Source organism: Arachis duranensis, chromosome 7, assembly GCF_000817695.3.
Source record: "Arachis duranensis cultivar V14167 chromosome 7, aradu.V14167.gnm2.J7QH, whole genome shotgun sequence".
Lineage (NCBI taxonomy): Eukaryota > Viridiplantae > Streptophyta > Magnoliopsida > Fabales > Fabaceae > Arachis > Arachis duranensis.
The window spans coordinates 5,171,744-5,186,053 of record NC_029778.3 but is presented as its reverse complement, the minus strand read 5'-3'; the positions used below and the strand labels follow the sequence as shown (position 1 = coordinate 5,186,053).

Genomic DNA, 14,310 nt, shown 5'->3' with positions numbered 1-14,310 from the left:
GAATGATGCACAAATGAACTAATGCTAACTTGATGTATAAATGAACTGATGCTAACTAATGCCACTGGTATGATGAAAACTGAACTAATGCAATTTAACAAATTCTAATATAATACATAAATGCACTAAAACTAAACTAATGCAATTTAAGAAAAAGAGTAGAAACATAACAAGCCCAATTTCTACAATTTTAATACAAATAATTTAAATTGTAGAATAAAACAAGTTAACTAGATTTCAAAATACAAGCATAATTTTATCAGAAATTATTTTTAATATGGAAAGAAAATTGGTGTTTTGGTTGAATATTGACATTTGAAGTGTATTACAGTATTGTGAAAATTATTCAACACGCCCCCACGTGTTAGCTAAGATGCTGCCACGTGTTCAACACGCCCCCCACGTGTTGGCCAGAATGATGCCACGTGTTCACCACGCCCTCCACGTGTTGCACTACGCCCCCCACGTGTTGACTTCCCACAAAAAAATTCACCCATCTATAATTACACTACATTCTCCCATTTTCAACAAAAATACCAATATTTTTTCATACAAAAAAAAAATTAGCCTAATTTTATAAACTAAATTCTCATAATAGAAGCATAATAGAAGTATAATGAAAAAAAATTTCTCAATGACCTATTTGTCCTTCGAACTTTATTTGTAAAATGACGTCAAAGACTTATTTGTCCTTCGAACTTTTTTCTCCTTCCAACGTGGCACCGTAACGGACACCTGTACACTGTTTCAGCCACGTCAGCCAGTTCCGTTAGGTGTATGAGAGGCAAATAGACGGAAGGACTAAATTGTCCTCCGTTTGTTAGAGTCAGAGACTTTTTTGTATTTAAATTTTGTCAAAAATGTATTTGTCAAAAGTTTGAAAAGTCAGGACCTATCTGTCTTTTTTCCTAAAACTTATGAGTTATTAGTTTATGGAGGCCACTTACATAAAGACACAAAAAACGTCTTTTTTTAAAGACGTTCATACGTGTCATAGTATGATTGGACATCTCTATTAAACCGGTTAATAAGCTATTTTTTAATAATTCAGAATAAAATCGGTTTATTAAAAAAAGATAATAAACCTAATTGTCCGTATTATAATTATTAGATTCGGTTTGTTCCGATCAATTTACACAATATAAATCGAATTATATTTGAATTTTTTATAAAAAGGCAAATATATCCTTAATTTTTTATTTTACAGACATTTATCTCTAATAATTTAAAAACACAATTAAATCCCTATAAAAAAATAATTCTAACCCTAACCCCTGATCTGTCCAAGCCCAAATTCAAGCTTAACAGTGAAATGGTGAAATAATTTGCTGCGAGTTAAACCCTGTGACCCTGAGAAGCCACGCCCGCCCAACCTTCTTTCTTTCTTCTCTTCTTCTCTGAAACCCAGCCCAGCCCGCAGACCTCCACACCAACCTTCCGTCCGTCCGTCCGTTCCCACCTCCGTCCGTCTGTTCCCACCGCCGGCGACCACCGTCGCTAACCCTCCCTCCTCCCTTCTTCCTTTTCTTTCTTCCCTAGTTCTCCATTTCTTTCCTCCTGTACGCAACACCCCTGTTCGTGGCGCCACCTCTGTCTGCACCTTCCAGTTCCGGTGAAAACGACCAGCGGCGGCGAAACTCTGTGCCGCTACGACACTACCTCCGCTCCTTATGCTATCTTCTTTTTTCACTCCTCAACGCAGGTTCCATTCCATCCTCTGTGTCTGTTTCTTTTTTTTCTAATTATTTTTTTTTATTTCAGTGCCTTTTGATTCTGCTTTTACTGATCTTGTTAGACTTAGGATAGTTGATTATTTGTGTTTCTGGACTGAATGTGTATTGGCTGGTTGAAATTTTTGGGTTGATTGATGCTTACATTAAACTGAAATTGCTGTTTATGAATCCTACATACAACCTGTTCGATAAATTGCCTGAAAGTTAAATCTTATGTCTGATCATCATAGGCTTCAAATTTTGTTTTCATTAGGCATTGTAACTCATATTGTGCAGTTTTCTATAAGTATTTATGATGATTGAAATTGAATTTTGGTTATGCACTTGGTGAATGTTCTTGCTTAACACCAAATTGAACTGAAATTTTAGAATTCATTCCTTGTTTGGTGTTATATGTTAAGTGCATACAGAGTTAGCAAGTGAATTGATGATATTGCGTATCCATGTAGTTGTTGAACATAAATGATCATATACTCTTCCGACACCCTTGAACCGAAGCACAAGCAGTCACCAAGAAACGTGGAATGGTAAGTATTGTATTCCATTCATTACGATTAATCACATGAAACCTTACCAGTTAACAATTATGAACGCGAGTGTGATTCAGAAGAGAGACGAGAGGATGTTTCGGTTGAGTAAGAACAAGGCTTCTTCGAAATCTGCAGCTGATACAAGATTTGAGTTCTGGTTCTCTCATTTTAAGGCTCTTCAGGTAATTTAATTTAATTTTTATTTTTCCCTTATTCTTCCATTTACGTTGATAAATGCTAATGCAATAGTTTGTGAAAATTTGTTGTTTTTTTTTTCACGTTAGCTTAATATGCTTCGTATGTTCGCAATTGTTGATCCGCAGTGATGAACTGATTATGCGTTTGGTGCGGAATTTGCAATGCAAGCCTCAGAATCTTAGATCCTATTTCTAATTTAGAAACAGCGAAAACTAGTGCTTTATTTGTTGAATTTTATCAAAGAAGATGAAATTTATTATGTGAAGAAGTTTAGTATTTTGGAAATGGATGATAATTAATTAAGGTGAACTAAAGTGAAGTTGTTCTGTTGAGGTATAATATAGAATCCTTGAGACTTGAATGTTTTATCAAATGCAAGTAGCAGATCGGGTTGTTGGTTTGATATGAATAACAAGTGTTCATACATATTTTTGTTCACATTATTAATAACTTAATACTAAGCAGTGGGACAAATCATAATATTGAATGACTGGAGTGACATGTTAAAAGTAAGCAAAGATGACTTATCTTTAAGTTCTAAAGTAGTTGTAATCAAGGGGGAAATGTTTAAATCACCAAAATTATACTCTTTTTATCCAAATTTTAATGCTGAAAAAGTTGTATGTTGATTTTAGAATTGTTTTCAATAGTAATTCAGTGTGCAGGAAAATAAAGGAAATAGATGGTTCTGTTAATAATAACAAATACTGATTCTCTTGTTTGTAGGTACCCAAGGGATGGGAAGCTGCTTGTTTCTGTTGTTTCGGTAGAAAGTGGTAAAGCTATTGCAAAGTCAAGCAAGGTGCTGGTGCAAAATGGGAGTTGTCAGTGGTCAGATTCTTTTTCAGAATTTGTATTGTTTCCAGGAGATAATTCTTCCAAGGAGATTGATGAATGTCTCCTCAAGCTTATTGTTGCCATGGTGCTGATACTATTGCTGTTTGCTGTTCCTATTGTGTATACTCTACTTTGTAGTTAAGATGTTTCTTTATCAGTTAGAAGTTTGTTTGAATTATGATGTGGCTTAACAGGGACCATCAAGATCTAGTATCCTTGGAGAGGTCACTGTTAATATGGCAAGTTATGTGAGTTCAAATACTGAATCTCCACTTTCACTCGAGCTGGGTAAGTGGCAACCATGGGACAGTTTTACATGTCAGATATACAAATAAAGTTGTCTTACTTTTATTGAGTGCAGAAACCTGGATGGTTGTGTTACTGTGGTTGGTTACGCTCGGATTTAATTGTAGTCAAGTTTGGGAGAAAAGTAACATTGGAAATCTGGAATATATTGCTAAGTATTGAATGTATCTTATTAATTCCAATTACTCTTGTTAATCGACAACTTGTTTTCTTTGGGTAATCTCTGTTCATTCAAGCGGTATTCACTGTGATTTTACTCTCTGATATACAGTGTTGCATAGGATCATATGGAATTATATTTCTGCCCAAAGTTTTATGACTTGTATTCACTTGAAGTCTTAGCCACCAGATTGCCAACAGTTATTGCTGGTTCATACAGTTACATAATACCAATCATTTCAATAGTTCAAGCTAAAAGATATGATTTATATACAGATCCTTATGAGGTTAATGTCATTTTTCTTTCTTTAGATGCTACCCATTGTGCTGATTTTGGCTTAAATGGTTGAGTTCTCTTTTTTTCTCTTAAAAAAAACTAAAATATTTTCTATAACTCAGATATTCACTCAGACAAAGAGGGATTCAAAGTGCCTTGATCGTAAGTGCATCTTTCCAGATGGTACTTGGATTTTTCCAAATCTGACTCGCATTAAGTGTTATTATTATAGGGACAACAATACTAACTGGATTACATTTAAACAAGCTAAGCAGGACAAGTGCATAGTATTTTTATTTCCACTATTACAAAAAAAGGAATGAAAAGAAAACATTACAAACTCCATGCACACAAAGGAAAAACCAAGCACCAGAAAAACATCATAAAGTCACATACATGATTGAAGTTTGTACCACACATCGTCAAGGAAATGGTAATAGGCATACATCCATGATTTGCATATGAACAGTGGACCCACAAATCCCCAAAATCCCACTATAAATCGAAAAGCCACACTCACAAACAGCCACTTCACTCCATGATTCTTTCTCTCTTTTTCATTGTCATTAGCATCATCATCAGGAACTTCCCCGTCCATGGTACAGTTGAGCAGCAATGGTGGACTACATAGCTTGTTGCCGACGAAATCGGATGCTTCAAAGCTTTGCAACTGAGTGCCCGTTGGGATTTTGCCCTCCAAGTGATTGTAGGACAAGTCTAGCTTGTTCAGGAAGTTCAAGTTTGTGATGCTTTGAGGGATCTCCCCTGTGAGTTGGTTGCCAGAGAAATCAATGGATTCCAATGACTCCATATTGCCAATACTTTGTGACCACTTAACTCATTCTTGGACAAGTTCAAATAAATCAGACCAGTTAGGTTTGTGATTTCCATTGGTATTCCACCAAACAATTTATTAGATGAAAGATCAATGTTTTTTACTAAGCCGAGAATGTTGTTGTACTCAGCATCTTTTCCTTTCACCCATAAGGTCATGCTTATAATATCACTTCCATACATCATGTCTTTTTGGATGGATGAACTTGCATTAGTTTTATATATCATGGCACTCAAATGGTTCAAACAATTTGGTATAATAGACACATACAATAGGAATAATAGACACATCACTAACATCGAAACTTAGTTGGGTAATACTGTTTCTTCCATTTTTGTACTTCAACACTTTATTTTTTACCCAATCGCAAATTTCCATATTGCACATTTGCACCTAAACCGATCCTATATGCATCATCAACACACAAATGTTATTTATACAATTCAATTAAACAGAGGATTTGACTCAAGAGTTACCTTCCTCTTTTTCCAAAAGTTATAGCCGTCTGTAGATCTTCCAAGCTTAGTCGAGCTTCATTAATAAAACAAAATTTTATCAAGTGTTACTAGCAATATATAGTGGACAATTTTATACGCGATAAATAAAAAAGGGATATAATTATGGTCTCATTAGTAAAATAAGACCAATACATGAGTAATTCCTAATGATTCAACTCACCAAGTAAAAAATAAACATATGAATGAAATAAACAACATAGTTTAACAAAACAAAAAAAGTTAAATAAATCTATCTCTTACTTTTATAAAATTCAATAATTTTGATGTAATTAAATATTTTTGAAACAAAATCATTCTAAACCAAATTTATTAAGAACTTATTTAATTATATACTTTATCTATTAGAACATGTTATTCATTGGAACCTATATAAATTTTGAAATACCATCCTTCTTTTCCAGAACAAAATATAAACTGAGACCAAGAGATTCAGGCAAACAACACTTGATTTGATTTTCATTTTTAGCATTCAGCAACAATCGTCACAAATCAGTAACAAGTAATCCCTAATCACACTAAACCTTAAATCAATAAAGCTAAACAGAAATTTCAGTAATGATTTGATTTCTATTTTTAGCAGCAGCAAGAAAATTTCAACAAAAGCTTCAGGAATTAAAAAAAGAGCAACAGCACAAAATCAATTATTTGATTTTCTATTAACCCAGTCACAGTTTCACATTCAAAAATCAACAACAGGACATAAAAGGAAGAGAAGAACCGAAGAAGTGAAGACAGTGCCACTAACCTTCGACGGCGACATGGACGGCGCCCGGCGAGACGACAGCGAGTGGTGACACAGCGGCGAGCTGCTCCAAGTTCGAGAGAATCCAGAGAGGACGGCGACAGGGGGAAGGAGGACGCCGAACTACGATAGAGGAAGCAGAGGCGCCGACAGCACGGACGGCGGCGGCACCGCGGCAGACCCGTTGCAGGGAGAACTTAGGGTTTTGGTAGGGTGAGTTAGGAAGGTGCTATGGGTTCAGACTTCAGGTGATAGCGATATATGATTCACGTATTGGGGGGTGGGGTGGGTGCTAGGAGAGATGGGTGAGTGTAAGGGGGAAGGGGTGGGTTGAAAAGTAAATTTGACCATTTTTTAAGTCGGTTTTTGATTGAACCGGTTAGATCGGTTGGTCTGACCGAATTTTAATATAAAATTGGTTTTATTTTGGTTAATTAAAAAATTTATAAAAAATCGGTTCACTAAAAACATCTAATTATATGACGACACGTAGACATCTTTATAAAAAGACGTTTTTTCTAACTTTGTGGGAGCATTCCCCTTAGTTTATTACAACGAAAACTAAGTCAACTACGATTTAATTAAACAGAAAAAGGGGTAATAAGTTCAAAACATTCAAAACGTGATCCAACACAAGCTTCCACATCTTTCTCTTCTTCCTCTTTCCCAAGCAACACTGTAACCGCCGCGAAGAGCTTGCAGCTCAGCTTCCAATGGCGGAAACCGAAACCAGCAACGTAGCCATCGTCTCACTCTACTCCAACTACCTCCGCAACCGTCTTCGCGCTTTCTACCCCTTCCATCCATCCAATCTCCTCCGCTTTCTCTCCAACCTCGCCGCTCCTTTCCGATCAATCCACCACCGCCAATGCATACCTCTTCCTCTCCCTTCCAATTTCCGCGACTCTTCCATGTATGCTCATTCTCATTTTCCGATAACTTTTAGCTGAATTGAAATCGAAATCACGTGCTCCGATTCTACTCGTGAATTTAATTTCTCCGCGTTGTATAATGCTTTTTTTTTTCACGTGCAATGAATGCTAGGTTTAGGTTTTGATTATGATGATGTTATCTTGCAGGATCATAAAGGAATCTAGAGTGCATGGTGTATTGGAGGATATACTGGAACATGTTTTGTTGAACTTGCATAGTATAGAGAAGAATCTCCAGTTTTGGCAATCTAAATCAGAGGTTTTATTTTATTTTATTGTTTTCATTCGTTATTATCATGATTTTGTTTTGATACACTCTTTAAGATTTACAGTTTTTCAGCATCTTTAGTCATGATATTCAAATATGTGTGTTCTGCAAACAGTTATGCTTGTAACTTGTTTATGTGTTCAGAAATCGGATGCTAGTAAAGCTTATTTCATGGTTTTTGAGAGGGGTCCGAGCGCTTTTATCAACGAAACAGCTAAGTTGTTGCGTGGAAATGCTGCTCAAGCATCTTTGGTGCAGAATATTTGCCAGACTGCGTCTGTTTACATACATGAGAGGGTAACGGTTTTGAGTAGCTTGAGATATGCTCTGGCAACATTCTTAGCTCAGGTGTGCTCTGCTGAAATTCCCCCCTTAGTTTTAAATCATTATAATAATTGTTTTTTGCGATCACATCAAGGAATGTAGTTTTGTTATTAAGTAATTTTCATCAAGTTGAGACATAAACTTATGATTTCAGTTGTTGACTTAAACTCTTGACTTGGTTTTCAGTTTTATGTGGAAGTTGATAAAATTGGAGAGGAGTTGGTGAAAGATCCACAGCATAAGCTGCCTTCATTGTTGGTTAGGCTTAATGAAATGTTCTCAATATTAGAAAGTTCAATCGGTCACCTACATGCAGCGCATCAGGTATACATGAATAAACTAATTGTTCCTTTTTCATGTTATTCTCATTGCTGTTGGCCAAATTTTGTTAAAGTACAGTTTACTCCAGTAAAATTTCAACTTGTATTTGGCAAATTTTTTTTCCATATTTAATCTTTTCTTCCTGGAACCAACATTCACTTTTCAGACTGATTCTTCTGTTGATGGAAGCTATTCAATTCCACTACTGTTTAGGAAGCTGCCGGAAATAAATCAGGAGGATTCCCAGTGGACAGATTGTGAAATCAGGGATGCTATCAATTCTATATATCAAAATTTACAAAAGCTGGATTCTTACATATCTGTTCTTGTAAGAGCTTCTATCTTATGATGTCTTGTCAATTTCTCAAGGAGATGACTGTCATAAATTTTTTCTTATATTTGTATGGTAGTTGAGAAAGTGTTTATATATTAGAGTTCTACTAATAAAACTGGCCTTCTAATGGTTAAACTGTGTATAAAGTATAAATTGTAAACTATTTGTAACTTAAGATTGTGAGCAAGAATAAAAAAGGATCTATTCCTCATAAGTTCATCGTTCAATTTCCAACAGCTAATTCTTTTAGTATTGGTAATGTTTATTTCCATTGCTGTTTAGCACTCGTGAACTCATAGCTATTTTTCTTCTGTAACATTTACAAAAGACACACTACGGAGTCCTCTAAAGGAATTGCTGTTTAATCACTATGTATTACTAGTCTCCTTGTCTCAGATATCGGAATGATAGATATTTGTTGGTGATTAACTGATTATAGTTTTCAACTGTGGTTTTTCCCAGAGTTGGTTTACCAAACTTTTCATCTTGTTATTTTATCACATTCTCTCCCTGTCTCTCCTGTCTTCACCTGTGAACCAACTGTTAGGACCCTTTCTCTTAACTTTGTGAATTGTGAAGAAGTTAAATCGTAACCCTACCATCAGGTGTTATTTGTTGGACTTTATAATTCATGAGTACATACATGCTCGATACTACTTGAGCCTCTATAGTCTCTCCTCCCTCCAGCCTTGCCTCCTTGGTTCCTTAGAGGCTGTTGAAATGGAAAAATTGTCTTGACTGGAGTCAATATCCAGCTTCTTCAACCTACTATATATATATGGAGTTTCATGAGTTGAACAATGAATCAACTATTTGTTAGGGTAAAACTAGTTGGTTTATGAATGACTTCGACAAAATTCTTAGCTGGAATTTTTTGTTTCTATTTTTTTTCAGGTTATCAACCACAGAAAACCAAGGAAAATAACCCAATATTGGATCGGCTATACATGTGGTGCAATTGGTCTGTCTGCCTGTTCCATTTGGCTCCTGCGACATAGTAGTTTGATGGGAAGTTCTGATCTTGATAATTGGGTTCAAAAAGCAAAGGATTCTACAGTTGGCTTTTATAAGGATCACGTGGAACAACCGGTACAGTTCTTGACTAATACTAACTATCATGCATTTTCCCCCATCTTCTTTTTCTCTATGTGAAAATACTCTTGGACAAAGTAAAGGGGGCTTGAACTCGAGATGCCCTTATGAGATTCGAAGTCTAGTTCCCATTATTCAGTTTACTCAACCTGATTTTTGCTCTTAATCTACTGATAATTAGCAACAACAACATAAATAGTATCAACAAGACGTATTTGATAATAATTTATTCCTAAAGGATCATGTTCTACAAACAGTGGAGAAAATGGCTTGTCTTCTATATTCTTCCTGCCTCTCCTCTCCATTCAAAGAGGAGTGGAACAATGATTGATATTTTCTATAGTCTAGTTGATTTCTGATGCACTTAGGTAGAATACAATTAAAATCCATCAGAGATAAAGACAATATTTAGATTGTTATTTCCCATCTTAATTTAAGCTTGTAATATTTTTATTTTATTTTATAAATTTAATTTTGATACACTGACAGTGTAAAACTTCTACACAATTGTCCAATCACATCCGTTCTTTTGGATAATCATTCACGCAGTCAAACTAAAAGGTGGTTATTTTGCTGATGTGACAATACATAGTTGGATGCACGTGTAGAATTGCTTTACACTGACTCCCCATCAAAATTAAATTCTTTATTTTACTATCTATATTTTACTTGTACTTATACTTCCATAATTCCTTAAAAGCTATTAGTTGTAACTAAATTACATCCTTTGAAATCATCACTAAAGATTACGAATCATAAAGTAGCATAAAATTATAACTTATAAGCCTCTTATAGTTCAATGGATATCCAGATTTTGTCCATCAAAGATGATCTATTCGAGACATTCAAGAAGCAGAGTATTATGGACCCTGCAGAGCTGGAGTTGACTTCTGACAAACTGCACAGGTTGTTGGTTACACACATTGTCCCTCTTTTTCTATACTCAAAAATCAGATATGTATACAACTTAAAGGAACAGATTTTTACTGTTTTTTATTTTGATGCTCTGTACACAATATTTATAAAAGAAAAACAATGCATGAATGAAAAGAAAATTTCAGTTTCTTATTGAAATTCACACCAGTGAATGTAGGATGATAATTTTTCTAATCCTGATGGTTCAATGATCTACTCTCAGCTATTTTTTTTAATTATTATTATTATTATTATTATTATTATTATTAAATGATGTTTTGAAGCTTTATTTTGTACCGTCACTGTAAATCTATTCAGTGTTTGTTACCAACATTCTGCTTGGATATTGCTATCTTAGCAACTTTCTTTAAACTTTCTGCACAGAATGTTGTTGGCTTTCAGCGAGAGGGCAAAGGGTCAGAAGTTTCCAGAGAATGCTTCAGATCAGGAAATGCTCGAGATAGTCATGTCTAGGTAACATAGGTGTTTCCTTGCCTATAATTGGAATATGTCACATTTAGAACTATCTCAAAATATAGTCATAATATAATGGTAAGGTTTTTGTGAACTATGAAAGAGATATATGATTTGTCCATGTGCAAGGATGCAAGTTTTTTGGTTCTTGTATAGAGGATCTCCTATCCTCTTATGACTAATCTTTTGATAGGTTCTTTCTTCCTGTCAGTATAATTATTCTCTTATCCCAAGGAAAAAAAAGTGCATCGTCTTTATAACTATAGGTGTACAGTTCATTATATCTCAGAAGAAGTTCTGTTTCTTTTTGGTTAATACCTACTGAAATGGATTTCCAACTCTATCCCTTTGGGACTTGAGGAGTGAAGGCACTGTTTTGGTCTCCAACTCTCTGATTTTTCACTTAGACCGTTTTACAATGAAGGGTATAGGTGCTTTTATGAAGAACACTTGATCTGGTATTTGATTAAATGGCTGTATCATTTTTCCTGGGCACATAATAGCTGTATTGTTATATCTTCTGCTAACGTGTTTTTGACTTACGGTTTTAAGTAAGCTATTCCAGATTAAATAACTGTATATTAATAGTTAGAAAAATATATGAATTCGCATAGGAAAATAATTTTAAGCATTGTGCTGTTCCTGTTTAAACTTCTGCTTTGAGATATACTAGTTTAGAATAATCTACCCTGGGTTTCTTTTTTTATTTATGATTTTTTATTTTATTTTTATATAGATTCTCAATGTTTGAATGTATACAAAGTTATTGTTAGATTTTGATTTAACAAGAGGACAAGGATATTTATAAGTTATTTGCATTAAAAATCTCTTAAATCTTATCTGTTATCATGAAAGATTGAAATAGATTATAAATAATAATAATGATGATTAGTTTCATAGTGATCACTTTGTTTTTGTAGTATTTGTTACTTAAGTATCATGGTTTAATATTTGCATTTATAAATGTAGGTATGAGAAGGAAATCAGGCATCCTATTCAAAACCTTATAGGTGGAGAGTTGGCAGAGGCTCTGCTTATTCAGGTAGTGTAGTTTACTATTTATATATTATATGCAATGTATATTTTAGTAGTTGTTGATAATTAATTTCATTATCTGTTGTTACAGATTCAGAAGCTTAAATTGGATATTGAAACGTGAGTTTTACAAATCCAAACATTTAAGTGAGTACTTCTCATTGTTTTAGTTGATAAAAATGATATTTTGACCAGGGCAATGCTGGAGCTGGACCAAATTCTACGAGCAAATGAAATTAACTTTGCAATTCTAGCTGCATTACCTGCTTTCATTCTCTCTCTCTTACTCATCATGTTAGTGCGTGCATGGTTGAAACAGGTGATCCCCCTCCCCCCTCTTTTTTCTCTCTTCTCCAATTACAGAATATGAATATTGTGGTCTGGGGTAATGCTGCACCATAGACTAATTAAATTGACGGGAGCAATAATGCTTTCAAGTTAGAGCATAACTTTTGGAGTATCGAATACGACCAGAACTTGTTTATGTTTTGTCAATTGATTAGATAATCCATTGCCTTTTAATGGTAACATATATCTTAACTATAATGAGATGAGGTCAAAACTACTCCTTGATCGTTCTGATAACATAACATATTACCTTTTTTTTAGAAGTCAAAAGTCACAAAATACCTTAAGTCTATATATAACTGGCAAGTTCCCTAAACCCTTATCTTAATTACATTGTTTACATCAGATTGATTGGAGGATGCTATCTGTTTGATAATTTTCTCTTATTATAAAATTTTTAGTTTCTTTGCTAACTCATTTTAGTCTGACGATATAATTTCCAATTACTTTTCAATACAAGCCTTGTTGGGTTTAGGTGACTGTGTTTGTCGAGTTATGAGGTATTAGAAATTTACCTGTTATTCATGTGAAACATTATCTAATACCCTATCATGGTAATTCAGGATAAGAAAGCTGAGGGAAGAGGTAGAATTGCTCGGATTCAGAGGAGGCTAGTTGTTATAGAGGTTGAAAAGAGGATTATGCAGTACCAAAATTTTGTTGAGCAAGGATCGGTAAGAAACTAACCTGACTGTTTGTTGAATCATATATATCTCTAAGCATGATTTCTTCTTGATTAGCTGACAATGTTGCTCACTCTTCTAGAAAAACTAGTGTATGACACTAATCAGAAACAAAAGAAAAAAAACAAATAAAAACATTTTTAACATTTTCTTACCGAACAGCATTGTTCCGATGGTGCCATCCAAATATGTGGGAACTTCATCTAGAGTAATTTGTTTGAGGATGTTGTAGTGGCCCTTCATTTGCTTGTTCTTGTCCTCGGATTTTGTTTACCAGTACATATGACCCAATTTGTTGCTTGGGTATCACATTTCTTGACATATGAAAAACTCTCCTCATTTTACCCTTGAATTAGCGACTTACAATAGTGTATTCATTTGTTGACTTAATTTAAATGAATCATCCCGGGAGAAAAGTAATGTCACATGTTCATTGCAGGAGAAAGATGCACAATGTATGTTTGGATTGGTACTCTATAGCTTGAATAGCCTGTATTATTCTGTCAAGAAACATGCAGAAGATTCTGGAGAGTGGCATTGGTACGTCTCTCTCTCTCTCTCTCTTATGGGTGTCTCATGTTTGTTTGTTACATCTATGTAATATTCTTTCATCATGTGAAAAAAGCAAACATTGCTAAATCAGTATTGTCATTGACAGTTTGCGAGAGGATTTAATTGATTTGGCTAGGCCTGGCCTGCAAACTGGTTACAAGTTAACTGTGACTTCGCGCATGAAGAGGGATTATGACTGCATAGTTCCGATGTTGAGACGCCGATAGCGCATCAGTTAACTTTCATTCTTAAGGTTTCAATGCCTTCTTTTATTCAACTTGATACCCAATTTTGTTTTGGATGCCAGGCACATATACATATTCGTTGGCCGATCACAACATTTTTTTTCCCACACCATAGTTAGATCAAGGATTTGGATAGTTAAATTGATTCCAAATCATGTTAGAGAGGATGATGTACGTTGATATTAGTCAAAATTTTACTTTCTATGAAATTCCGGAATATATTTCTGGGGTTGTGTTTTCACGCCCTCAGGAACTTCAGTTGTTAAAAAAATCATGTGAATGAGAGTTGCTCGATATGGGCGCAATTCTAATACAATTGAAATATGTTTCTTTTTTTCATGAAGATCATCAAATTCTGATTATGCATACCAACATATATATGGACTTTTCAATTGTAACGTATTCCGGCCATATTCCTTTTAGATGGCCACTTTGTCGATTGAAATATATTTTTCAAGGGTTATTTTGTCAAAATCAAATGTTAAAGTTTATTTTGTCAAAAGTTTTTTTTTTTTCTACCTAACAAAGTGGAGCATAAAACAGAAAACAGAAATACAAATAAATTAGTAGAATAGCAACTCTAATTCTTTCGTCATTTCCAGTATTGCCATTAAGAATAGAAGAAATTAAGATAACTCCATTCTCTAGCATT

At 34.5% G+C, this 14,310-nt stretch overlaps 2 protein-coding genes and 1 long non-coding RNA gene across 3 annotated transcripts; 2 read left to right on the top strand and 1 right to left on the bottom strand.

Annotated features, from left to right (window-relative positions):
- Positions 1-2,219: 2,219 nt before the first annotated feature.
- LOC107496630 (uncharacterized) lies at positions 2,220-3,479 on the top strand. The gene is made up of 3 exons (XR_002365328.2): positions 2,220-2,260; positions 2,341-2,445; positions 3,188-3,479. It is a non-coding gene; the product is annotated as an uncharacterized LOC107496630 (long non-coding RNA).
- Positions 3,480-3,917: 438 nt separating this feature from the next.
- On the bottom strand, positions 3,918-4,851 carry LOC107496629 (receptor-like protein EIX2). Its single transcript, XM_016117936.1, has 2 exons — positions 4,437-4,851; positions 3,918-3,970 (listed from the first exon to the last, which is right to left on the bottom strand). The coding sequence occupies exons 1-2, from the start codon at positions 4,849-4,851 to the stop codon at positions 3,918-3,920; spliced, it is 468 nt and encodes a 155-aa protein (XP_015973422.1).
- A 1,890-nt stretch (positions 4,852-6,741) lies between these two features.
- Positions 6,742-13,997, top strand: LOC107496666 (protein DGS1, mitochondrial). The gene is made up of 14 exons (XM_016117973.3): positions 6,742-7,048; positions 7,215-7,326; positions 7,480-7,683; positions 7,846-7,983; positions 8,147-8,308; positions 9,209-9,403; positions 10,218-10,312; positions 10,706-10,795; positions 11,765-11,837; positions 11,922-11,950; positions 12,026-12,149; positions 12,742-12,852; positions 13,301-13,401; positions 13,520-13,997. Exons 1-14 carry the CDS (start codon positions 6,849-6,851, stop codon positions 13,638-13,640), a joined length of 1,755 nt encoding a protein of 584 aa, XP_015973459.1. The 5' UTR covers positions 6,742-6,848; the 3' UTR covers positions 13,641-13,997.
- Positions 13,998-14,310: the final 313 nt, after the last annotated feature.

Coding starts and splice junctions, on each gene's coding strand:
- LOC107496629 (XM_016117936.1), bottom strand. CDS start 4,851: ATGGAGTCATTGGAATCCATTGATTTCTCTGGCAACCAACTCACAGGG. Junction 3,971..4,436: donor GTGGTACAAACTTCAATCAT/GTATGTGACTTT, acceptor TGTATGAACCAG/CAATAACTGTTGGCAATCTG.
- LOC107496666 (XM_016117973.3), top strand. CDS start 6,849: ATGGCGGAAACCGAAACCAGCAACGTAGCCATCGTCTCACTCTACTCC. Junction 11,838..11,921: donor CAGAGGCTCTGCTTATTCAG/GTAGTGTAGTTT, acceptor CTGTTGTTACAG/ATTCAGAAGCTTAAATTGGA. Junction 11,951..12,025: donor CTTAAATTGGATATTGAAAC/GTGAGTTTTACA, acceptor TATTTTGACCAG/GGCAATGCTGGAGCTGGACC.